Genomic DNA, 26,872 nt, shown 5'->3' with positions numbered 1-26,872 from the left:
AATCATGTCCGAGTAAGAGATTTGAATAACAGGCAAGGAGGTGTTAATGCTCTTTGTGCCTTCTTACAACTGAAAATTATCTGATACTTTATCATATGCAATACTGTATAACAGTATTTGCAGATACTGTAAAATTATACTGTAAGACTATATATTCATTTTCATTTGACAAGTAAAACTGCTTTTACTAAGTAGTACTGTTTAAAATTATCTGTATGAGATAGTTTATGGGAGAACTTGAAAGTCTTACAAAGTCTGACCCTTGATCTAAGTTTCACACTTAATTTAAAATTTCTTGTAAAAGGAAAAAGTCTCCAGTCATTTTGATTACTTGGATCACCTTCAAAAGTCAGCATGAGTATAAAGGCTGTCATCCTTCCAAACTCTGCACTCCTACTAACATTAACTTCAATTAGACTGCTCAGAGCTATAAGTCTTAAGAGCTTGTTTTAATGCTTACTGAAATCAGTGAGTGTTTTTCCCCAGTTTCATGACACAGAGTAAGGACTTGCCAGCTTAGACATTTAAGGTGAGATTTTCAAAAGCAGGTAGAGACATAATTCTTTTCACACTGAGGTCGTTAGAACATCTACCATATGCAGCGGAGAAAGAATTAGACAATTCCCTTGTGTTTTTGAAAACCTAACCTTAGTCATCAGCATCAGTATGGTCCAGGAGGCAGCCATGAGCTCATCCAGCAAGTGGATGCTTCTGTGTGGATAAATACCTGTTTCTCCAAGAAGATGGAGACTGACTATTTAAGCAGTGTTGGGGATTGCCTTCCACTCTGGCTGGCCAGGCACTAGTGGTCCCACCGCCTGCCTCTGTGGTGGCCGGGCAGGTGGCAGGGAACGAGGTCTCAAATCTAGGGGTGTATAATCAGAATACTTTTATTTGTTATGTTTTTAAATTATCCAGAGACATTTAAGGAATAATCACATTTCTCCAAAATTGTGGGTTTTGCCTCCTGCACAAAACTGAGGAGTTACCTGAGCTCTGGCTGTCAGTCGGATCTGAATTCATGCAACTCAGGGCTCTCCCTTCTTGTCCTGCTAATCCCACCTGACAGATCACCTGGTGGGGACTGTTTAAAAAGGGCCTCAGTAAATTCAAATAAAAAAGGCGCAATCTACTTTCTCTAACTTCCCATATGCATATTAAATCTTTTTGAGTGATTTAGTATGCATCCATGTGAAGTTTGCTGTAGCCTTGGGGAATTTATCATTTTGTGCCATAAAAATTTGCTGTTGTGTGATTACGAAATTACCAGTTTAGTTTTAATGAAGGTAAATTATATTTCTACCTTGCAGGGTTTTTGGTTTTCTCTTCTTTAAAAAGTAATAAAGAGAAAGAGCTTAGAGTTTGCACCTAAAGATGAAAGCAGAGTTACTCAGACTTTGATTTTTAAAGCTTTTCCGCAAGATCAAACTATGACGTCTCCTCACTCCCAAACTTTCACTGTTTTCCTATTTCAGTCAACCTTACTCTCAAAATTCAGCTTGAGTCACCTGTTTCTTTACAGAAAGGCAATAGCCCCTCCTTAGTTCATTTTTGTAATTCTAAAACAGAAAAAAAAAATCTTTAAAATTACTTCACAGAATGAATGCATAATACCTTCTGTGTATTTAAATACTAATCTGATTGCTTGAGAGACAACAGACACTTTTTTGATCATTGGTGTGCTTCTACAAAATTGGGATAATTTGGGAAACAAAAAAACGTTTGGGAAACAAATGTGTTAACTTTAGAGTTATTCAAAAAATCAACCAGTAGTTAGTTCTCCAAATGTCACCAATTAACTAGTTTGAATGCCTAGATTTTCTCCCCTCAACCATCTGTAGATACATGTAATAGAATAAAACACTGGCTTGAGTCATACATTAAAATGTATGGATGAGATTGAAAAGCTAGTATACAAATCAATTTTTGACAAATTACAAAAAATACAAAATGTGGCTACTGTTCCAGCCTTCATCACTGCCTATTTGAGAAATTTGTTGGTGCAAAGAATCAGAACTGAGGTTAAAATGATAACCAGTACTATATTGAATTCACAAGTACATTTGATACTATGTGATAACTAGGAGGTGTCTGATAGTAGGTGTCAAAAATGTGCCTTTTTAAAAATCTCTTTTTAGTGCAAAATACAGTAATTGCAGAAGCCTTATTGCATGGGATCTTAGAACATACAGAGGAATTACAGAAGATCTGGTTTTAGGTCTGAAGGCATTTCAGACTTGTGTTTAACATAGAGCTTTACCTTGTGAAATGTCAAACATGTCACCTTGAGTGACACCCAACAGCATCTCTTTGCCATTGCCGTCACGTGAGAATGAAGGCGTGAGGCTTTTCTGAACAACGAGCTGTGAAGAGACGAAGACAGCTTTGATAAGCTTTGATAAGCCAGTAGACCAGCTTTATGCCTGAAACGGTTCATAAAGACATGGTGACCCCTTCCCTTCAAAGCATTTCAGTGCTCCTACAGGTGCTAGAGCTGGGTCATAATGCTCTGTTATTTGGATGCCAAATCTCCAAATTTTCATTCCTGCAAAATATCCATCAGTGAGTATTTGGAGTAGGTAAGAAAGCACTTCAGCCCTCTGCCCTCTCCTCTGACTTGCACATCTCATGTTTTTGCATGGCACTTGCATGTCAGGAGATCATAGCAGTCCATAAACAACCTCCTGCTTCGCACCATGTGAGCGGTGGCGTAGGGAGCTTCTCTTCAGAATGGAACCACAGGATGTGACAACGTTCATTGAATCAACCACATAATAGTAAAAAAGTAATTTGGCCACTTGGAGAAGAATGCTGGAGGTTATAATAATGCTTGTGGAAGCCTGAAGGAATTAAAATGCTTTATCTGAAATAATTACAACTTCAACACTTTTCATTTTGCCTTTACATTATATACTATACTTTATACTTTTAATGCATTGCAATCAGATTTGAATTTCAAATTTTTGTGAGCTAACCAAAATAGCTATTTAGAAAGGTTCAAAATTTGTGTGAGCTGATGAAAAGCTTATTGAATATATTGTCATATCTAAATAGGTGTGTTGTGGCTTTGTTCTTAGAGCCTTATGCAAACACTTAATTCCAGCATTTGATTTAAAGGTGGCTTGCATTCATAAAGCTATCAATGTGCGTTCATAGGCCTTTGAAAGATCCGAACCTAAAAGATCCAGTATTGGTTGTTCAATTCATGTCTGTTTTCTGTTGTTTGTTACATTTTTCATTGTTTCAATATGTAGAGGTGAAAATAATAGCGTTTTTCCTTATGCGTGTCTAATTTTTTCACTTTTCTAAAAGATTTCTAAATAGAAAGCTTTTTTAATAAAAAAGTTCACATAAATGACTCAAATTTAAAAAAAAAAAAAGAAAAAAGTTGTGCAGTGTGTTCTTCCACATAAATGAAATTGCTACACTGGACACCACATTATCTGGTCAAAATTGTTAAAGCTAGATTCCTGTAAGTTCCTAAACTAAATTACAAAATTTATCTGATTTTCAGCTGTGTTGCTGAAATTTCAGCAGAAATGCTTCAGGGTCAGCATCTCACAGAAAGCATTTAATAGCAGGCTGGGTGAAGACCCAACTCAGCTAAACTCCCTCAAACACCAAGTCTTTCTCCCTTGCTTGCTCTTTGTGATGATTCAGTTGCTATAGATAATTCAGGGTAGCAGCAGGGCTTGTCTCACAATCATGATAAATAATACTGATTCTAGCTCCTGCCCTATATTACAGTTTTGATGCGCGGTGTTACAAATCATCCATTATTCCTTTTGTGACTAATAGCCTCTGAAAAATGTTTTAAAGCACTGTCTTGCTCAGAACGCATATAAAAGCGCAACTGTTCTTTTTGATGTGTTCATATCAAATCAGTCTTTGAAAATATGACTCTTTAATATATGAAATTATTTTAGAAAAGGAAAAGGTGATGAAACCAAGCCTTCCAAAGGCTAGCTGTTCTCCTGAGACCTCCAAATAATGCAGTTTCTTGAGCTCTAAAATAAGCATTTCCATCATGGACATCTTGCGTACAGATCACCCAAGCACGTAATCCTCATGTGGCACGTAAGTTGTGTCATAGCGGAGCTTGCAGTGGGAGCATGAATGTGGTTTGAAATTCCCTCATAGACAATTTGTTGTCTTTCTTCTTGAGAAAAAGTGCTAGGTGTTGTCCCTACTAGTAAAATTCACTTACTCATATTAAAATAGTATGAATTGATGGAAATGGGCTTCTGGGTGCTTTATGATATCGACAGAGTATCTCAACGTATGAATGTGGTATGCCAAGTTCAGAGGATTAGTCATCTTCTCCGTGTGTTGCTAGTGTAACTTCTATTTCCTAATGGTTTAGCTTCTGGGAATATAAGACACAGATTCTCTTTGTGGTTTCTTTCTGACTAAATTCTAAGCTAGCTGCAACACATGGAGCAAATTGAGTGTTGTAAAACAGACTCCAGGTATTTGCTCGTACCTGAAAAGAGTTTATGCTCAGTATGCAAACCTGTGAGTACTTAACTTCATTCTTTTTGTGTGCAGAAAGCGTATTGAGAATGAGCTTCTGTAGTCATCCACAACAAATCATTCCATCATTTATTCATATCATCCCTTGGGAATGGGGATAATATTTTATGTCTCAAATGAGCAGACATAACAAACCAACAAAGTTTTTGGAGTGAAAGTGTTGGGCAATTGTGGATGTAATTATAGAATCGTTCCAGCTGGAAGGGACTCCAGGGGGGTCTCTGGTCCAGCCTCTTCATCAGAGAGGGTCAGCTGTGAGATCAGACCAAGTTTCTTAGGACCTTGTCCAGTTGTGTCTTAAAAATCACCAAGATCTGGTACTCCTATGTTAGTTAGCTTTTAAATTCAGAGAACTCTGGAATCAAAACTGACGGTAGCTAAAATGCAGCCAGAGTTTGGCCATTTCTGAGAATAGTTTTAATCTCAGTTTTAAAAATTCAATATTATTCACTGTCAATCCTGAGTTGAAATAAAACTCACTAAAAATTCTGGAAAAGACATTGAGGCTTCCTGCTGCTCATCAATGTATTTTGTAGGGTAAATTATGGCAAATGTTTCATCCTGTCTTAATAAATGGATGCTTTCTGGACGTTAACAGGTGCATCTGTTCTACTCTCCCTCTGTGAAACTCTATTTAGAAAACCAGGAAGAGTCTATGGGACAGAGGGTATCTGTTCATCTTGAGAGAAAAGGGAGATTGTATAGTTAGATACAGATTTCATTTTTAGAAGACAGACAAAATCAAAATAGGACCATTTTAAGTTCCTGTATCATATGAATTTTGTGAACTTTGTGCACATCTGAGAGTGCAAAATATTTGTAATAGTGAAGTAGAGAAGTTTGCCTTCAAGCTCTCCCATGTTTCAGAATAACCAAGCAGCAGCCAAATGGTTCTTTCTGATACACAGAGCTGCAGGTGTATGTGGGACGTTTCTCACCTTACGCTTTACAGATCAGTCATATTAGTGGTCTGCAGAAATCAATGTGAGGCAACCAGTTTCTTTAGTTTCTTCTTGAGAAAAATACTAATGCCGTTTTGATGAGAACACGAGTGTCGATGATGCTACTGTTATTTCCTGTAGGAGTAAGCTATCGTGAAGATCTTTTCATGCTGCGGGTAAAACTAGCACTGTCCCCAACTAAGGGAGTAGGAAGCCCACTTTCACCAAGACGTGCTTTACATGGAGATCTTCCTCATCACTGGGGGTTTCCTCTTTAAATGCCTCTGTTCTGTCTTTGTTCTAATGTCATTAACGGTGATACATTATAAAATCACAGCTCAGGATAACAAACCTGAGTATGTCAGATTTTCAGGTTAAATCTACTGACTAGAATGGATAGCACTGGCAGAATAATTAGTACTTAGTTCCATAATTTATTTTAGCCAATGGAACTTCTAGGGGGAAGAAGAACGTACATATTCTTAAATTTTTGTTGTTGTGGTAAGTTTTAGCGAGTAATTCCAGGTATTTTAATAGGTGTAACGTTCATCTGCGTGGTTAGACTGAAGCATTCTTTTCAATAATTACACTGTAGGTATTTTATAAATCTTTCAGGTTGCTAAGAAGCTTAATACATGACATCAATTAGTCTTTGACTAGAATTCACAAAGAGATTTAAAAAAAGAAGCGAGCTTTTTATGCAGGAGGCAAAAGCGTACCTGTTTGTAGGCAGCATAAAGGAGAATTTTGAAGGTCTCTTCTTTGTGTTCTGTTTGCTTTCTTCCTAGCAATTTTAATCTAGCACTTGCAGACCTTTTAAAATTAGACTAATTACAGCAGTGGTTATGTGGCTTCTGTTTTTCCCAAGATAATAGATTATGTGGTTTAAGTTTGCTGGCTGTTGTTCCAACATGTAGAGCCTGTCAGATATCAAATCTTAACTTTCTTTCCTGGAAAGTGACTCCACACTATGAAAGCGTGAATGTTTGTATAGCAGACATGAGAAAAGTATTCTTTAAGGTCAAAGTCAGTTAAGAGCATCTTCATCACTGCCAGTGGGAAGGGTGTTAGTCTGGAAAATATGCAAAGCTGTTTTCCTGCACAGAGCTGCTTGATTACTAAATATGGATACACTAGGAACAATATTAGTGCCTGTAGTTCTCTTTTTATATTAGCACTGTACAATCTCCAGCAACGATGTTTTATCTCTCCCTACTTATCCACACCCCAAACCAGACTGGGGTTGCATTTGCACCTAAACCTTTTCTCAGAAGAGGGTCTTGAAATGTGAGGAACTTAGATTTGCATCCCTGCTCATCTGGACACAGCGTGTTTCACTTTCAACAGGGCACTTGGACCCAGCTTCACAGGTAGTAGTGTTTACTGGTCCAGTACTATGTCCTTAGGAATCTTATTAATGTAATCAAGGGCAGAGCTGCCAAATGCTGATACCATGCGTGCCTTAATCTGCAAGACGGAGCACAAAGTACTTAATGGTAGATGAGACCACACGTTCAAAAAGTCAGGTGATAGCAGTGGTGGTGGGATACTCCTTTTGGTTGTGGTTATACAGAAAGAATAAAGCACTTAAGAGACCGTAGTATGTATTTTTAAAAACGGGATGCTATTTTATTGCTGTCTGCACTGTGTCCAGCAGCCTGCCCATTTGGTCAGAGTTGAATAGTGATAGCAATCAGAGGCCCCAGCTCCCAGTCCCCGTCCCAGGTGGCTTTTGCTGCCTGTCAGATATGAGCAGACGAGCCTTGCTTTTCAGGCTTCTGCAACCCTTATGAAGCATAATAAAACCTTTTTATCAAATTCCATTAGAATGAATTGATTCTTTTATTGATTGCTACAGTGAATGCGAAGTTCTCATTTAATGAGGTCCGGCACAAGGTCCTCTGCAGTAACTGAGCATTGCAAAGGAGTTAGTTCAGCTAACAGCTTTAGCAGGGAGGTGCTTTGATACCCAACTTAGTTTAGAAAGTTTCCAGGCATGCCAGACCCACTTGCAGTTGCTTCCCCATCCTCTATTTATCTTGGGTCCAGGCCTGTTCTGTTCAGTGATTTCACCAGCAAGAAAGGTGATGAAGCAGAGAGAATGCACGTTATATTTTCAGATAACTGCATCAAGAAGGATATTAGGAAACCTTTTAATCATGAGAATAGTGTAACTGTGTAATGATGTGTGGAGAAATTGTAGCTTGTCCATTACTGGAGATCTATAAAAGACAGGCAGACAGATGTTTGTCAAGAACTGAGGCTGCCTTAGTAATGGGAATGGACTGGCTGGCATCTGTGTTCCTGGTTTTCTATGAGTTTATTGACATTTTGAAGCCTTCAGAGCAGGAAGTGTCTCTCATTAAGTGTACACACAGCATGTGGCTCCTTTAAGGCTCCTTTAAGCTTTTTTTTTGTTTCTGTGATACATCACATGTCACTGCAAGAAGGACTGCTGCAGGTTGTGGTGGCAGGAGAATCCAAACTCCAAAAAAAAGTAGAAGACAACTGTAATTACTCTTCTCCTTGGAAATGGTGATGGCATAGTAGGAATACTGTAATGATGCTTTGGGCTAAATTAACTTGAAAAATGCAGAAAAATTAAGAGGAAGAAATGGCAAAAATTGCAATCAACTTGGAGTGAAAGAAAGCAAACCTAAAAATATTCCATCTGGAGAAAAGATTTGAGAAAGGAAAGGCTAACTGAACAACTGAGGAGGTAGAAGAGATCACAATTTCTTCAGTTCAAAAAGATCAGAAAGTGTTAATCTTCTCTGACACATAGAATCATAGAATCATTAAGGTTGGAAAAGACCTCTAAGGTCATCGAGTCCAACCGTCAACCCAACACTACCATGCCCACTAAACTGTGTCCCAACATCAGAAAAGACCTTGTGATTTCAGAACAATTTGGGCAAGAATCAAGCATCCACGGAAATTTGAGGAATCTCTAACCTGGAGGCCTTCAAGGTTATATTAGTCATCCTTCTGGAAGCTTATTACTATTTCATATATTCCTTCTTTTATGGATAATGAGAGGAAACAGATAATTTTCCCTTTGGCAGTAGTGACTCATTAAAAAAAAGAAAAAAAATATGACCAGAGGAACCTATATATTCTTGTCTGGTTTAAGGTACAAGCCGTCAAATATCACTCACCTACTTCTGCATTAGTATGTTCTAATTGCACTAGCGTGTCTCTCACATGTACAGTACTCAGTTACCACTGAAGGTTTCTAGTGGATTTCATACTTCTCAATAGGGAATTCAGTGATGAATTCTAAATAGCTTCTATTTCTGTTTTAAATTTAACTGACTTTACCCTTCAGCCATCAGATACTTTATTTCTTGCAAATTTTTGTTTATTTAATCTTCTGTGGAACAGAACAGACTGGGGGTTTTGATATATTTTTAATTGTTGGCTGAAGAGTTCATGTGAATGTATTTCAAGCAGTGGAGTTTCTGTAAGTCACTTGCAAACCATGAATTCATCATCCCACAGGATATTTATTCCAGTCCTTGATTTAATGAAGAACTTCTTAAACGGAAGAATAATGAATGGCTAAATAGCATATAAAACAAATATGCTTGCTTCTCCATAAGCCTCCTGCTTTGTCTTTCTCACAGGCACATGTATAAACAGAAACTATTTCCAAAGCACTCAGATGAACAAAACCCCGATCTTGTAAATGTGCACATGCACAAATGGATACAGGCACACCCTTATTAATTTAGCCAGACTCAGAATTGTTACTCGTGGATATTGCTTGGCATCACCTCCCTAGACTTTCTGTTTTATTTTATGTTGCTGGAAACAAAATCTGAGGTCTTGCCTGACTTTGCTGGAGCTTGCAGTTCAAAAATCTATTTTAAAGAGTGAGTGATAGCTGGTAGAAATTGATATGCTGAGGAGGTGCTGGAGTGTGGAGAACAGGATGCTTGGTAAATCAGAAATTAGAGTGTATGTATATGTGGAAATAGGTGCAATGAGCTGAAGCAGGCAGAGGGGACAACAAACTTACAGCAGCAGAAAAGCACAATCTAAAAGGCTTGAAAACCTCTGGTGCAATAGAATAGGCATGTGTTAAGCTGTTACTCTTCAGTAACAGTAATTTTGCAGGGACAGACTTCTGTAATTCAATGGCGTAGCAGGACCTTAAATTATGTGTTATCTAGAAAAAGGTGCTGTTTAGTTTTTGTAATGCATTGTGTAAATACAAAGAATTACTAAGCATTAATAATTAGCAATTAATTTCATGACATGTTATTTTCATTACATGCTGATGCATTCTTATTTCATATTTCAGTTTGTTCCATTAGATTGTTATGAGGCACTTAAAGACTACATGATAAATTAGTATTATACTGCAGGCCAACATAGCAGATTTCTCCAGAAGTTTTCTGTCATAATAATTTCTCTTTCTAGAAGGCTGTGCAGAGTCATTTTTTGGTGTCAAAGTCACAGTGTATATTCAGTGCATATTCAAGAAATACTTAAATTGCTATGTATTTTATTGAAACTAGAATCTTAGCATGGATATACTAAACTACATGCTTTCCTTTCCCAGTAACATACTGGAAGCAGACGTAAGCCAGAGAGGAAATAAGGAAATTAGTCATTTTTATCCACTGTAAATATTCTTGGGGTTTCGTACTTGGTTCTGTAAACATCTCTTGTGTTACCTGTGCCTGCTGCTCACACGTTGCCCCATGCACATCCCCCCCCCCCCCCGGTTATGGTGATGGCAGCTGGCTGAGCTTATGTTTGCCTCTGTTTTGTACCCTTCTTTGCTAGCCCCTGTGCCATCCTCATTCAACTGGCCTTCAGTCTGATGAGTGTGCTTTAGCAGGGAGATACCTCTGCCTGGCTGCTCCATCTCAGCAACCAAAACTGACCACTCAGAGCCCTCCTTTTCCACCTCTCTGCCTTGCAGAGACCAGCTGCATCTTTACTGCTCCTCTGGTTCCCTCTCTATCCCATCAGTAATTTTCCAGAACAACTCATCTTCGGGCTTCCCTCCTAATACAGATGTTTCCAATAACCAGGGATCGCAGAGGAATACCCAGTTATGATTACAGGACCACTAAGCGGAAAGCTGATTTTACTCCCGGCTGGGGTTTGACTTTTACCTTTGGCACTGCGGGGCTACACATCTACAGCAAGGAAAGAGAGAGTTTTGAAATCATTAGAAGTGTTGGGGAAGTGATCGATGGAGGTCTTCAAATCCCTCTGCATGGTTGTACTAGAAAGTGATGTAGCTTCCTATCAAAATGACAAAGAACTGAATTGCTGCTATGGTTTCCTAAGAAAATGAGAGGACTTAAATGAGGTTCATTTAGAAATGGGAGGAACTTCTTTTTCATCTTGCCAGGCCTACGTACAGTCCCCGAGGACTGCAGGGATTTTTTCCCCTCTTTTACTTCTGCCACAGGAGAAACTTGTGTTATCACAAAATGGGATACAAAGGCATCATTCTCTTGCAGCATTTTTGCAGCAAAACTGAGGCAATAATAGTAATAAACTGCAAGATGTTTTGCAGCTCTCTGGCAGAGCAATAGCACTGAATATCTCATTTTTGCGGGGACTAATAAATGTCACTGTGCAGTTTGAATGTTTTGTCCAGTTACAGAAAAACAGCTTGATTTTACAAGGTCGTAATAGTTATATCTATCCTCCATCATCTATTTTTTTGCATTGTTTCCCTGTAATTTGAAATTGGGGCATGTTGGTAAAGCAGATATATATTGTGCTGTAGGTTTCAGAGATGAACATTCAGACCTTAGCGAAGACTTGCATAAAAAGCTTGTTACAGCCTGGCTCATCAGGCTGGGGAACCAAGCAACTGACAGAAATGACCTCTGTAATTCCTGTCCAGTTCACTGGCAATGGAAAATTATGTGCTTTTTATGATGGACAAACAAGTCACTAGATTTGGGGCAGGCTTCAATAATATCTGAGAAATTGATGGAAAGTTTTGGGGCTGTCCTGTCGCACCCCATCAGTGTCCCTCCCATAATGGTGTGTGTTTTCACAGGAAGGTTCAGCCAACAAGGTGATAGCTTATTCTGAGCCATAGCAAACATTAGGAAAACCTTTAAAATAACTAAAAAATCCTGTTAATATCTTTGTTCTCAGAAAACTAAAACAATAACAGTGTAAGAGCATGAGCAAAGAAGGATATGAAGGAGATTATATAGTAAATAGAGAGTGTGTGACAAAAGATCAGTTTTAAATATTTATTGTGAAGAGCTGCCTATATCCTCTGTAGTTGTGGCTGGGAAACACCTTTTCAATGAAGAAATCCTTGGCGTTGAGTGCTGATGTTTGCCTGACCTTTCTGGATCAGGGCAATAAAATGAGGACATAGCTGTAGATGTGCAGCAGCTCGTTGCAGCCCGTCGTAGTCAGCTTGTGCTCAGTTTCTGAGCTGGTGGGTGGAGGTCTGATTCTTGTGCCCTGGCGTAGGAAGTCAGGGATGGCGCTTTGGTTGGCTGATGCTGAGAGGCAGAGGCAGATGCTGAGATGACAGGAAAGGAGAACAAACAGCTGGGTGGACATCATGTCCCCCAAATAGTGAGTGCTTTTACTAGCTGGGTTTTTAAGTGAGGAACTCAGAGACAGTACTCTTTGAATTTTCATGTGTCTTCTTCATATAAGCTTTTTACTTACATGAGGGTAGAAGACATCTGAAAGAAGTAAAGTATAAATTGTCACTAGCTAGAAATTGGGTAAACTTTTATTTTCTTTTCTTTTTAGACTAGTTAAGGTGTCTTGAAAAATAACCTGCTTGGATCTGTGATCCAGGTGGAGCTCAGTATCACATGGGATACAGGTGCTACAAGGCTTGTAGCCTTAGTTCAGATTGCTTACTAGCACAATGCAAAGATCTGTATGTGTGTTTATTTTCCCCCTTTCAGAAACTAATTTATTTCTGCCTGTGAAGTAATACTTCTGAGTCATTATACTTGTTACTGCAGGCTCTCCTGCACTTCTGCTCTGTTTCTTCCTTATTTTTACATTTGAGATTTTCCTTCTCGTGCATCAAGATTCATTTACCCAGCAAGATTGTCTTTTGGTTTTCCTTATTATTTCCTTACTGTGTAATAATACCCCTTGGCTTTTTCTATTATGCGGTACAAGAATTTCAATAACAAAGGTGTGCACAGAAGCCTATATATAAATTCCCTCGGCCAAGCTATTTTGAGCTTTTGCAAATACATCTGATGTTTAAAGTAACTACAGTGCACCTGTATTAAGGGAAATGGCTGAAGTTCCCCTCAAAGATGTGAAAACGAAATGTAGGCTATCAGAAGGTTAGATATGAGAAAAAATGCTCTTAACTAGAAGCAACGCACTTCAAGTATAAAATACAAGGATCTGTTAACTTCTTTGTGAAGTTAAGGTAGTGAATGTGTGAGGGTTGGGGTTGAAATTGCAGTTCCTGTCTGAAAATGTCTCTTTTTTTACTTAGGAAATTTGTTTCGTACATTATATTTTAGTGCTCTGTCCTTCTTCATTGTCCTGCACCTTCAGCAGAACCTTAAATTATGTCTGAAACTGAAGAAGGACAACGGGTAAAGGACACAAACTCTCTCATCCATTTGTTTCAGTGGGTTATATTAATTGGAAGCAAAGTAAGTAAAGTCAAATGTCTACATGAATAACTGTTTTGCTGCTGATCATTTTAGTAAGACATCTAACCACTATCATTTGACCTCATCACTTCAAAATTCAGTTTGACCCCCACCTCATGACGCTAATCTTCATGGCAACTTCCAAATACAAGCACCCATTGCCGGTGCCAAGGGGCTGTGACATTGCAAGTTGAGAATTTAGAATCACATTTTGGCATTTGCTGGGAAGAGCCAAAAGTTCTGTTTTAAAAATATTAATTTGTTAAGCTTGCTAAATGTGATTCAGAATTTGTTCATTTGCTCATTTATTTTGCTGCTTCTGCCCTAGAATATCTACTTTCCTGTTTTCAGTATCACAGTCCCGCTTAGAATTTAACCTTTGCTACAGAATGAGTTAAGTCAGTAAGCAGCCATCATTAAATAGCATGTGATGATGTTCTACTCAACTACTTTTATGTATTTCCAGACTACGGTGTTCACAGCATGAAAGCTATTAGCAGGAGGACTGTTCTCAGCTAACAGACTTTAGAAGTGGCAAATTGTTAATTTTTTTTTAATCAAAACCAGAAATGTGATCATTTCAATGCTAGGTTTTTTTATTTGTTTCAGTTTACTTTTTAGCTTGAAAAAATGAGCTCTCTTGCTCATTCTGGGCACTTTAAGTCTGGTCATAATGGTAAAAATTAAGTATTCTTTACCATTTTATTTAAAGGGAGGTGGAGGAAATGCCTGTACATTCTGCCTAATGTGTATAGCAGCCCTACACAAGCTGGGAATATGTTTGTTAACCTCTTTGCTTAAGAAAATGTGGCTGAGCTGCACCTACTTATTCATACACCTCGCTTATGCAGCTACATCTCATCCTCAAAGTCAGGTTTGATTGCTTGCCACGCCTGGGATCTGATTTGGGAGAATTGCCCGAGTCCTTCGACTTTGGTTCTTTTTTGTGGTAATTGCATGCGTGTCTTAAGTGAATCATTTCCTGGTTTCCTTTTTTTGACAAATACAGAGCCTTGATCGGCTGCAGAAAAGAGAAGATAAAAATGAGTAATTTAAGGTTCAGCTGGCAGGACATTTTCAGAAATGCTGTGTTTGAAATAGCCTGCTTAGAAAGCTGGTATGAAAATAGAAGGTGATGAGTTTGAAAGTTTATGCTTAACTGTTAAATATCCTGTATAGCAATAGCCCTCACCAGCCTTGAAAAATCCAGTGTAAATCCTGCTTTGGAGAGGTTTTATTAGCCTGCTGACTAACTAGGAACTTAGTTGAATACTTACAGGTATTCAAGGTGCTTTCCTCGGGAGATTGCATCAGTAAGTGTGTCAGCTGTTCTCTTGCCTTCCCCTGTGCACCTGGGAGGGCGGGTGACCTTCAGTAACCCACAGAAAGCCTGGCCTTTCAAGGACCTTCGCCTGTGTATCTGATCGTGACTCTGAATGAATATCTATGAGCCTATAAAGAGATAGAGCCATTGTTATTTAGGAAACCACCTGAAATTTTGGGCAACTTTGAACCTTGGATGTTCAGGGCGTACTGAAGAAATGTTAGGGGAGAACAGCTACAAAGCACGGACCATTGTAGTGCTTTGTTCTGTTTTCCTTCTAACCTTTTGGTTTCCATTCAGAATTGGCTTGCTTTTGCTTCTGCCCCCTCCCTTCCCTTCCTCTTTTAACCCTCCACTCCAGCTATTTGGATATGGTATTTTTTATTAAGAGTCAGCTACTCTTCAGGTAGGTAAAAGTACTCAGTTTTTGAACACTGAGGCTTGTATCCCTCGTAGTTAGTGAAATAATGTCATGAAGTATAGAAATATATTTACCTTTTCAAATTTTATCATATATGTTGTCATTATTCTCGTATCATTGAGAATGCACATGTCGGTAAAGGATCTTGAGACCATGTCCACTGGGCCAAATACACAGAGTTGCAGAGTATCTGTGCTTTGCCACCGAACACTTTAACCGAACTTCTTCCTTAGTGTTTTACTCCCACCCCAGCCCAAGGTAAGCAAAACTCTGGGGTTTTAGTTCTAGAGTGGCAGCTGCAGTCTCTATAGATGTCTTGTCTCTGACAAGTTGGAAGGAGTAAAACAACAAAGAGAGGCTGTGGATTTGGAGATTACAGATGTCAAAGAGTAAATGAGAGATACAGGCTTCATGGGCGTAATATAAATAATACATAATATAATAGAAATAAGAGAAAGTATAGTAATTTCATGGAACAAAGACACAGATCCATTTTTCTCTCAGATATGTGTATCAGTACCTTTTCTGTAGTAGCTGTCATTCAGTAACTCAGCATTTACCCTTTTCCCAGCACATTATCCTACCTTTTGGCTCCCCTGATGGGCACAGCAGATATGCTGTGGCCAATCTATTAATTGTTCCACCCATCAGATCTTCCCTCCAGCACCAGGCAATTCAGAATACATCAGAAACAGATAAAAATAAATTAAACATCTAGGCTGAGCTGTTTCCCACCCGTGTCCCACTAAGTGTTTCTATTGAGTTAGGATTCAGGATTTAACATTTTCCTTCCGCTTTATCCTGTACTTCTGTTCTACATCCTTTATCAGTGTGCGGAGCAGGTAGAAGGTGTCGTGCTTATAACAAGTAATGTAATTCACATGTGACGTTCTTCTGTGCCAAATGCAGGTTTGGGTGATATGAGTTATGAATATGAGTGTTTGTCTGTCCTGTGTGTGTAAAATAATAATCAGCTTTAAGGAAATATTGTGACTGAAGACTAGCAGGTGAGAAAAGGGCATTTTGTGATCGCCCTGCAGTGTTCCTGTCTGGGAATTAGGGCTCTGTTGTGCTAATCCTGCTGAACACAAGGAGTGCAAAGTCTTGGTCTCTTCCCACAACCCCATTTGTAGGATTTATAACAAAATTTAATTTTTAGCTTATTCTCTGTGGAACTTCAGTTGGAGGTCCTTGGGCGCTACTTCTAAAGGGATCTGCAGAAATTAAGGAGAGCAAGTTTATTACCAATAAATGTAAATACATTATGTAAAATAGTTGCAAATAAAATATGCACTCATGAGAGTGTTCAGTTCAACTAGAAAAGGTTTAAGGAGACATGAATCAAAGATGATAATAAACGCTAATTTAGATCATGGACAGCAAAGAAATAAACGGGAATAAGAAAGGTGGGACAAAGTTGTGGCTGCACCACCAAAAGATGCAGGTAACTTGTGGCATCTGATTGCCAGGCTTATTCATACTAGGCATTAATGGTTCGTTTTCATCACAGAGAAGTTTTAGTTCAATGAAGATTTTAAAAAGGGAAAAACATGATTCCAGATTGGAGCTCTACCATTCAGCTGAACAAGTTTTTTTTGTTCAATTCAAATTTCAAATGCAGAAGATCCAGATGCAAAATTTGAATTCTTAACATGACAGGATGATTTCTGAGGCACTGTGAAGTTATTTTTTCCTGTCTACTAAATCCATTTGCTTCTGCCTCTGTATAAGCTTGAAAGTCATATCTGTTCCCATGCCAGAATATTTTCCCCCCTCATCACCCATGCTCTTTGGCTTGTGATTGTCAGGTTGCTCAGGAGTTCGTGCTTCTAGGATTTAACAAAAAAAGCATTGATGATCTCAGGAGTCCATAGTCAATATCAGAGGATGCACTTTCCAGCTTTTCCTATTACAGACAGGAGTTGAAGGACTGAACTAGGTAATGAATTATCCATGGAAAACATTGTGACTAGGCAGGTTGTCAATCAGCCATGGTATTAAAAAGCAGCTGCAGAAAAGGGTTTTTTCTTTTTTTCTGTCTCGTTCCACACACGAATTCACGTTCTTCTTCCACCCCATATATGATGTATACTGAGCAAGTGAAACATAAAAATAGTCCTAGGAATTGCGTACACGCTGAGCCCCCGAAGCAGGGAGCTTAACCAGCCTGCTGTGTAGGACTGGTATAATTAACGATGATGGGAGCTATTAGAAAAACGTGGAAAGTCAGGGTTACATCGTCTAGCTCTGTCTTACTTGTTTCAGGTACATACCTTTAATGGCAATTGTAAATATGTACATATAGGAAGCCACGTCTGCTTCCTCCATCCTGAGTGATTTTCCCTGGGGTAACCTCTGCCTTGCAACACCTGGGGTGATGTGTGAGGGGTCCAGCTCTCCTTATATTCGCTGTTGATGACCTCACACAAGGCACCACGGAAAGGTCGCCTTATTTTTGGAGCTGGAGATACCCCTTTTGGTTTAATTCAGCCTTGTTAATAAAAACAAGTCACAAATATGTGTTCGTTGGACAGTTGTTTTCAGGACACAGAGTGAGGTAAATCAATAGAGGAGGAAGGGAGGTTTCCTCAAGGGCTAGCAGGATACCAAACCTCTTCCTAGTTCAACAAAGCGCAGCTGGCAATATCGTAATTATCAAATGTTTTTCGAAACCGTACTATTGAAATGTAACTGAAAGTTATTAAATGATCTAATAATACCAGGCAAGAAATACTTATGTTTCAGTGAAGTGCAACTCCTACTAGTTGGCTGGAGCCTTTATAATCAGTTTATAAATTAATTTCTTTGTGTCTATACTGGGTTTTTTTTGCAGTGAAGTAAAATCCGAAACATTCAAATATGTCCTGTACTTCATTTTCAGTTCATTCTTACACTAGTTTCTAGCATGAAAGAAGTGCATTTAATGGATTTTTTCCTGCTGTAAGCTCCCGTAACCTTAGAAATGATACAAATGTCTGCCATTTGGTGTTTTTTCCTTGTTTATTTTGCAAATCTCAAAGCTTGTAACTACTGTGATGCAGATGCCCCTGGCTATGGCAGGTTTCCCGTGTGTTGTGTACAGGTGCACGGCATTGCAAAAGCAGGCCTCATTTTTTGTACCTAGAAATTGCAAGGCAGTGTGCAGAAGAAGCCGGTGAAACATCTGCCTCATTTCCAGAAATACCGCGGCAGTGCAAGGCTCAGTTAAGCCGTGCACGTAGCAGGAGCCCTGCTGCCACCTGCTCTCCTCACACCCGCCGTGCCTGAACTCAGTCTGGTGTCTCCCAGCGTCGCCCAGATTGCAGATCTGCACGCCTCTGCCAGGAGCCTGCTTTTCCATCGATGGGCCACAGGCAGTGCTGGAAGAACTAATGATTCATGCATTTTTATGAACAACTAAGCACTCTGACTTGCAATGAATGCCAGCACTTACTGTACTTGGTTAAAAATTGCTCCATACCACCCATTTTTTCTTTCAAACCATTCCTGATGTTGCTTTTCTTCTGACTTTGGTCTCTTTTATAATGACCTTCTCCTTTGTTTTCTATTCACAGGGTGGTTTACAGACATACTGCTTCCTAGTGTTTGCTGCCATCTGCTTTGCGGGAGCTACCTACCTGTTTTTTGTCCTGCCTGAAACAAAAAATAAGACATTTAATGAAATCAGCCAGGCATTTGCCAAAAGGAATAAAGTATCTTTAGAAATGCAAGAAATGAACCACTACCCGGGGGAGAGGAAATCGAGTGCAGAACAAGAATCAAACTTCACGTCTTCGGTGGACAATGGGGAAACCAAAAAAGGGATTGTGTAAAGCCAGGATGCTGTTTCGGGGGACGGGGGAAAACATGCTCTTCTCATTCAGTATGTTTATAGCAACGCACAACTTGTATTTTTTATGTGACAGCATGAACTGCTTCCCCCTTGAGTATGTTTTAAGTGAGCACGGGTGAATTTGTTAGCAGCTAGGGTGATGGTTGAGGAAATGAGAGGCGGGAGTAGCAGCAGCTGGTTAAATAAATAAGAGCCGGAGTTTTCTTGGGCACCTGTGAAATTGGTGCTGTGGTGAGTGGGGTGGGGAATATAGACTCAGAGAAGCAAAGTGGCGGTGGGGAGCAGGGGCTGTGAGCAGCAGCTGGCTGAGCACCCCTGTGTGCAGTCGTGAGGAGGAAGAGGAGGAGGCAGGGAAAAGGGAAGAGATCCCAGCAGAGGTCTGCTAAGAATCGATGCAAGCAAACCTGAAATGGTAGCGGCTTGCATTTCTCCACGTTTCCCAATACGTCATTAAAGTTGCAGGTGAGAACTGAGGATTTGAAAGAAGACTCGTGACACTCCCCTGACCTCCCATTCCTTTTCCAGCTATTTTGACTTTCAGTTGCTTCGTCTCAACGCCTCCCAGCTTCTCATAAATGGGGAGCTCTGGGTCCTGATGGGTTTCCTTGTCTCTCCAGCAAATCCTGATTGACTAGTAATAGAGTTGCCTCTAGTTTCTGGGTTTGCTGGCACTGCATTTCTGTGCATATTTTTTTTTTTTAATTTTATTTTTTAAGAATAGCTATAGAAGCTGTAATATGAAAAGAAAACTAAACCTCATGGTGAAGTGAGAGAACTCTGGTGGTACGTGTAGGGTGTAGCATTAAAAAAAAAAAAATCAAACACCAAGTTTTCCAAGGGTTGGGGTTTTTGGATTGTTTTTTTGCTTTTCTTTTCAAGTTCCTTTTAAAACAAGTCTTAGGAGCCAAAATTTCCCTGAGACCCAATAACTGTCATTTCTTAACACACAGATCTCCAAAGGAATTTGGCTGCCTATTTCTTATTTAAACACTAATTTTCATTTGGGCATTAGATTCTGAAGCTCCAGACCTAGTTCACATTAATAAGTTTCTAAGCTATTTAATGCTTTGTAAAACTGTCCTCAGAGTCTGCTTAATTTTGTGATAGAAAGACTCAGCAGGCTGTCGGGAGTTAGGTGATCCATTCCCTTCCACATGGGATTTTTCTTTATGAACATCATCTTTCCAGTTTCTAATTTTAATAATACTTTTTGTTGATCCTTCTAGGTACCTGGATGCTGAGGGGGTAATAAGCACTTTTAAATTAAGTAGTTAGCTGTTTTATATGAAAAGTCAGTAAGTCTTAGAGCTGCTCTCAGTTAGGAGTAAGGCACAAGAAGCAAGTGAAGCATTTAGGTAGAGCCAGCTGCTTCCACAAGTTATATTTACTAATCCAGAAGTTCATAAATTTGGGGGTCTTTTGGGAAAAAAAAAATCCACATATATTCATATATATATGAATATATTCCAAATATAGAAATATATGAATATGTATATTCATATACATATACAATGGAGAATTGCTTTCCAATAGTTGTTTTTTTCAGGTTTCCCCAAGTGATAAGCTGTTTATTGTTTTGTTTTACACTGTAAATTATACTGTAAATCAAAATCAGAGATCCTAATGTTCAGCTGTTAGTACTAGATGATGTATATGGTTTTATACTGTGATTTATTTATATGTGGCATATTTACTGCACACATTGTAAGCTGACCTAATAGGGCAATTTCACTACTGGGTAATAGAAGAAAAATTGGTCTGAGCCTTTATGCCAGGATTTATGCTATTTTACTGGGATAGAGGTACAGCAACAAGTAAGAAAATGAAAACATATATGAGGAAGAGAATTAAGAATGAAAAATCAGATTTATGATACTGGTGCTACTGTTAAGAAACAGAGGGATTATACCAACTGATAACCATATATAGAAGCTAATCAAATACTATGGAGAAGATTGAAGAAAGATGTCTTCTAATAACCACTTGTAAAATTATTGTAAAATAACCACTATGTAAAAATCATCTTTCAGTGGCTTTAGCTGCCTATTCCATGTGTTACATGAGGCTAAGTGAATGGCTATGTAAAAAACGAGCTTGAATGCCACCCCTCCAGACAATTTCAGGAAGAAATTCTTCCTCTTCTGCCTGCAGAGCAAGACTGGCAAGTTCAGGCCCTCTAATTCCGATTGAGAGTTACCTTACATTGCAGTTAGGGCTACTAACATAGATGTGATCTGATCTGTGTCAAGGTGGCAGGATTGGAAACCATTATTACTAGAATTAGGAGAATTTAGCACTTGGTGCTTTTCATTAATGTACATTACAGGCATTACGTGTTGATAATGTTGCCATTGGATATCTTCAGTAAAGTATGCTGTTGGCCTGATATGGCAGTTGTATTGGACTTCTGCAACAAGATAAAATCATCTTACAGTTGCTTACAGTTGCATTTGGAGCCCAGCTCTGAATGTGTTGGTAAAGAGATGGTTCGATAGAATTTCCTATCACAGCTCAGGGTCTTGTACAGATTTAGCAACAGGGGGTTGCGTTTTCCTCTTCTGCAACCCCGTTTGCCCATCTCTTGCCCTACCTGAGATAGGCACACTCCAAATAAGCACTTTCTGTGCAACTGCAAAGAGAGCTGCTACATGCTGAGTACGCCATGGGACTGGTAGCACGTGTTGCCAGCGGTTTGCTCCAGCCCATGGTACAGGTTAAAAGCAATTCCAGTCTCCAGACGTGTATGTGCAGGTGCTTTGCTCACTGGCCAGGGAAAGTGGCTGCTGTCTCCTCTGCCTTGGTTTGTGGAAGTTTCTGAGGAAACTTCAGATGTGCCGGTACTGCATTAACTTTCTCATCTCTGACCCTAACGAGAGTTTTGTGTTGTTCTTCAAGTTGTTCCGTAATGTTTTTTTTCCATTGTTATGCTGCTAGAGCTTCTCGAGCAAAGAGAGGACAAAGTGGAAAATATCAGCAATTTATCATTTGGTTTTCTTGTTGAATGTATAAAATTGTCTACAGCCCATGTGTTTGTCAGTAAGTGTTGTGTGGTGCCACGTTCTCTTTTCTTGTCTGTGACACTGGGATGAGGTACTGCGAGGTGGTGTTTGTACGAGTACCACAAGTGGGTTACGTGTGTGCAATCAACTATGTCCATGCACAGTGATTGCAAAATAAACCTTTGGAATTAAACTAAAGTGATGTAGGTTTTGTTCTGGGTAAATCTGAATATCTACAGCTGTACAAGTTTCATCATACGATTCCCTGGGTTTTTGTATGTCCCACTACAAGACCGTACAGTCCTATGTCTGGATGACTCGAGTAATTTTGGACTCCACAGTTGGGTGGTTGGGAGTTACGGGGAAGAAAATAATCTCTGAAACTGTATATTTTTTGAGCATTGTTTACATTTTGCTTCTCAAATCAGATTCCATGCTTCATTCATTCGTATGTTTATAGTGGGCTTTAGAAATAAAAATACAGACATCGGTGAGAGGTAAATGATTAAAACTGGTTAGTAATAGTAATAACTGTGTATAAGAATTATTGAATCTGGTGAGGCTTTTTTGCAAAAAGTTGTCATTTGCAGTGGATGACTTTGGGTTGCTAAAGCTCTACTTTCTCATGAGAAATTCAGTCAAATGACTATTTCTGCTACAAAGATATGCAAAACCTGAGATCTGAAATATGTATAAAAAATTGAATTTCATACTTCAGGTTCTGAAGCCAATTTTCACTCCACAAGGATCTGCTTTCTAGTGGGGGAAGATGTGAGTAGTTCAGCCATATGGGACAATTTTCATCTTCAGAGTAAAATGAAAAAAGAAACACCAAAAACAACTCTTTGAAATTTGTTTTCTTCCCTTTGACTATTTTTATGTGCTTTTTCATACAGAAGTTACCATATAAACTATTAGAGCTCCCATCACCTCACACAGCAGGAAGAACAAATCCGAGTAAAGCAGTGTTTGGAGATGCCTGCGGTCTTTTTCTTTCAGCCTGACTCCAGAACATAAGGTTCAGATACAATCTAAAAACCTGAACTATATAGACCCAAACTATGAAGCAGGTTTGTTAATGCAAATATTCAAGTTGTTAAAAAAATCAGGTTTGGGTCCATACTTAATTCTCTCTGCAAGTGATATTATTTGGGAGTGAGCCCTGTGAAAAGGTGAACTTCATAGCAAAAGCTTGGTACTTGGACTCCTAATCAAGTTACCACAGCTCAATAAGCAATCATGCATAACCTGAGTCACTACAACCCTCTTCTGTGCAAGCTAAGCTGCATTAACCTCGCTTTTGCCATGACCTAAGAGAAACGCAGGCAGTGGATGGTCAGGCTCCTTCTTGAGATGTTCCTGCTAAGGCTGCACTCCAGTCAAATTCTTTGAAACATCGGATTTTGATTTTTAAAAAGCATAGAAGAAAAGCTTTCAGGAGACTTTTACCCAGTGATTAGTGAAGTCAACAGAAGTGTCCTCCAGCATCTTCAACCACACAAAAGTACCCAAGAAAGGCACGGTACACATAAAGGAGTTTTAAGCTTAGAAGACCCTGCACATTTTTATCTTCTTTAGATAGTAAACTGATGGCTTGCTTTCTCAATCTGGGAAAACAATATAATTATTCAGATGCTGCAAAAGCACTAATCTGATGCTCTTCTTCTGAGTTTGCAGGCGGGGAGTTGATTGGTTAGTTGGTGGTTTGTTGGGTTTTTTTATTTAAGTGGGAGCACTATGTCTGGTCCATATGCCAAAGAAGAATACCGAGCATGAGACTGCTGGAGTTGCTGGTTGTCTTAATATAATTCCCAAAAGGTAAAAAGCAAAGTGTAACTCTGTCAGACCCCTGAAACACAATACATTAAGAGCATGATCTTGTAAGGGTAGGAGATAATTTGTCTGCTGCTATGTAAGCTGCCACACAGAGATACTGATTTTTGTTTCATTTTCTCTTGTTTCTCTCAGTTAAAAAATCAGTCAAGCTAAATGCAATGCTCACCTCTTTACATTTGTTCCACCTTTTGTTTCTGACTTGTTCCACCCAATTATATTAATATTTTTACAGTTCAGATTTGAAAACAGGAAAGCAATACTTAACTTAGGAAAAACAAACATGCCAAAGATTATAAAAAATGATAAATACAATTTTCTCTGGAGGCTGACATTTTCAAAGATTAGTTCAAGAGTCAATCACTTAAATCCAAATTGCATATGGTTTCATCCCATTGAATTAAACTCTACAGACTATATATATGCATTTGTATATATAGAGAGACTTTTATGTTATTCCATGGAAAAAGTTCAGCTGCTTTAATTCTCATACATAAAAGAAATTGGGCCATTTGGATATTACGTCAAGTTGTGAACTAGACTCTGATGGTGCTCAGATACTTGCATTAACGAACTTAGCTAAAGTTTGCGTGATTTAGGTTTGGAAATGTTGTCTAGCAAGGCTGTCTCCTTCTGGCCAGCCTTAGATTTTTCTTTTTGCACTTTTCTAAGAAAACTGCTAGGTGGAGACTACTATGCTAATAGATATATAATTTAATTAATTTTTATATATATAAAATTTATTTATATTTGCGTGTATTATAATACGTATTAAAATATATAACATCTTTTAATATAGATAGTATTATATAATTTACTTCAGAGGAAAAAGAATGGAGTTTTTCTAAATTCTACTGAACTATGATTTGTTAAACATATGTCAGGTAAATAGCTAATATAAGAAATTATATATTAACACAACAATGCAATAAACTAAGGTTAGACAATTTATATTCTGTCACTGACTGGCTGAAGCCTTATCTTCCTAATCAATACACTCACTGAGCTGTGATAGACTGATCATCTGGATGACTAATAGTCAACAAGAGCTTTTCACGTGCTTGTTGCACAGCACAATCACCTTGATGCAAAGCTGGGGGGAATCGTTCTCAGGATAGCTCCAGTTCTGGACATTGATGCTAAAATAATTGCCAACATGTAGTAAGAGAACCAATTTCCTTTTGTCAAATAGGCTTTGATAATTATCAATAGAAAAGTTATCCTTAATGGTAACTTTTGGGTTTTCTTTTGAAGCATCAAAGTTAAAAAAAAAGTTAAAAAGTTAAAAGTCTTCTCATCCAACTAGAGGACAGATTTGTAGTGAAGTCCCTCAAGAAGCAGGATGTATTAGCATCCAGTCTGGACTAAGCTAAATATACTCTTCCAGTATCTAGTGAAACTCAGATGCATTTTGTACATCGGAACCTCTCAACCTTTTGGTAGGGAGGCCTCATTGCCACCCCCTCCCTTCCTTTCCCTCCTCCATCCCCACCTTCCCCCGCCACGGGCTGCGCTTTGCCGCTCATGCCGGCACGCTCCAGGATGAGGTGCACTAGCATGTCGTTAGAAACGACATTTTCATCAGCTGAGAAGTGAAAGACTATCAAGAGGCAGAAAGGGGGGTCAGCTCTCAGTGGGATGAAAGGATGACGCTGTGCAACCCGTGGACCTCTTGCAGACAGGTATGGCTTCACTATTAAACTTTTTTAATAGACTTTAGAGAGGGCATGAACGCTGCAGCTGCAAGGACGGTGGAAGAGACTCGGCGTTTGTGTCCGAGCAGCTGCCAACAGATGAAATCCGTGTCTGAGAAATCATCCAAGTGGCTTAGACATTGCCGCAGTTGATTTAATTAGTATAAAACATACAGGAAGGCATCTCAGGTATCACTGAGCTAATGATGAAAGCGCTGCTCGCTTTGCAACAGTAATCAAAGAAAAAGGGCCAAAGGGACAGCAAAGGACATCACAAGAAAAATGTAATATTAAAAGTCTGGTCCCCCTCTCTTAAAAGGGGCATAGGAGGACACAGGTGATAATTATTTGAAGTTTTCTAATGGAAAATTAGAGTTAAAAAACTTAACAAGAAACATGGCTGACATGATGAAACATTGCAAACAAAATGCAAGACGGATGGATGGCTTGTTTTTACAGTACATGATGTACATGACTCAGGACCTATTCAATGAGCAAATTAAAAATAAATTTAAAACTAATAGAAAAATATAAAAATGCATAACTAAAGCTGTAGAATTCATTGGCACAAATTAGAATTAATGAATTTTTATAGGATTAGATATTTAAATTGATGAAATCATTCAAATTTAAATTAGGCAAGAGAAATAAAAAAGGGAAAAGCTACAGTAATAGGAGATGAGAAATTTCTGAGGAGCTGAGTAGCCTATAATTGACCATTAAATCATTCTTTCACCTTCTTTTGAGATGTATGGATAAGTTATGGAGACAAGACAGCACTCTATGTGGATCATTGCTCAGACATGCTGCCATAATTTTTACAGGTGGCAGTAAGCACTATGAGCTGACCCAGAATACAATAGAAGTGGGGAAATCCCACCACTGCCCAATCAATGAATAAATCAGACTCTAAGTCTCACAATTGTTTCCAAAGAAAAAAAAACCAAGTTTTCTCCATACAAGGGAACTTTTTAGATGAAAATTGGAACATTACGCCTAGTGATAACCATTGGAAAATTGTGTGCTGAGCTTTCTTTGCTCTTTTAAGAGCTTTGCTACATTTTATTAACTCAATTTTGCAAAGCTGTTATATGGTACAAGTTTCAGCCTCTTCTGATTGCTCACAGCCTTGGCTAATAAGCATTAGAAATGAACGTTAGTAAGACAGGAAAAAATGGTAATAATTCAGCAATAGTAGGACAATCAGCATGTCTGGCAAGCTTGTGTATTTTCTATGAACTAGGACAGCTGGCTTTGATTATTTAAACTTTAAAAAGCCTAATAAGTAGGTTTTGTAGATACTCTCAAACTATATTGCTAAATGGGGTCAGTCTTGCGGTCCAAACTAACAGGTTGAAGAAATAGAGTCCAAATGAAGTGGGTGATGTTGGCACGCGGGATGTAGATGGTGCTGAAGAGATGATCGCTCTGGAATGCAAAATTGTTCACAGCTCTAAGACTTTTTTTTTTTTTAAATTTAGAAGTGACAGAAAATTGTAACACATCATACATGCTTTCACTGTCATTAAGCTACTCAGGACTACTTCAAAAATATGACTTTGAAGGCAAAGACATTTCTTTTTTCTTTCAAATGAAAGATGTTGACAATACTTTCTTCTGTACACAATATTAGATCATGGACACCTATTTGACGGCCACTT

At 38.7% G+C, this 26,872-nt stretch overlaps 1 protein-coding gene across 4 annotated transcripts in view; it reads left to right on the top strand.

The window, feature by feature from the left end:
• SLC2A9 (solute carrier family 2 member 9) overlaps positions 1–21,710 on the top strand; it is a 139,948-nt gene extending 118,238 nt beyond the window's left edge. For all 4 annotated transcript variants that reach the window (XM_076335945.1, XM_076335946.1, XM_076335948.1 and 1 more), the window contains one exon: positions 18,408–21,710. In XM_076335945.1, coding sequence (XP_076192060.1) covers positions 18,408–18,665 — 258 coding nt within the window. In that variant the 3' untranslated portion in view covers positions 18,666–21,710. The remainder of the gene's footprint in view (positions 1–18,407) is intronic.
• Positions 21,711–26,872: the final 5,162 nt, after the last annotated feature.

The sequence above is a fragment of the Aptenodytes patagonicus genome, chromosome 4 (assembly GCF_965638725.1).
Source record: "Aptenodytes patagonicus chromosome 4, bAptPat1.pri.cur, whole genome shotgun sequence".
NCBI lineage: Eukaryota > Metazoa > Chordata > Aves > Sphenisciformes > Spheniscidae > Aptenodytes > Aptenodytes patagonicus.
The sequence above is the reverse complement of the archived record's forward strand: the minus strand, read 5'-3'. Positions and strand labels throughout refer to the sequence as shown.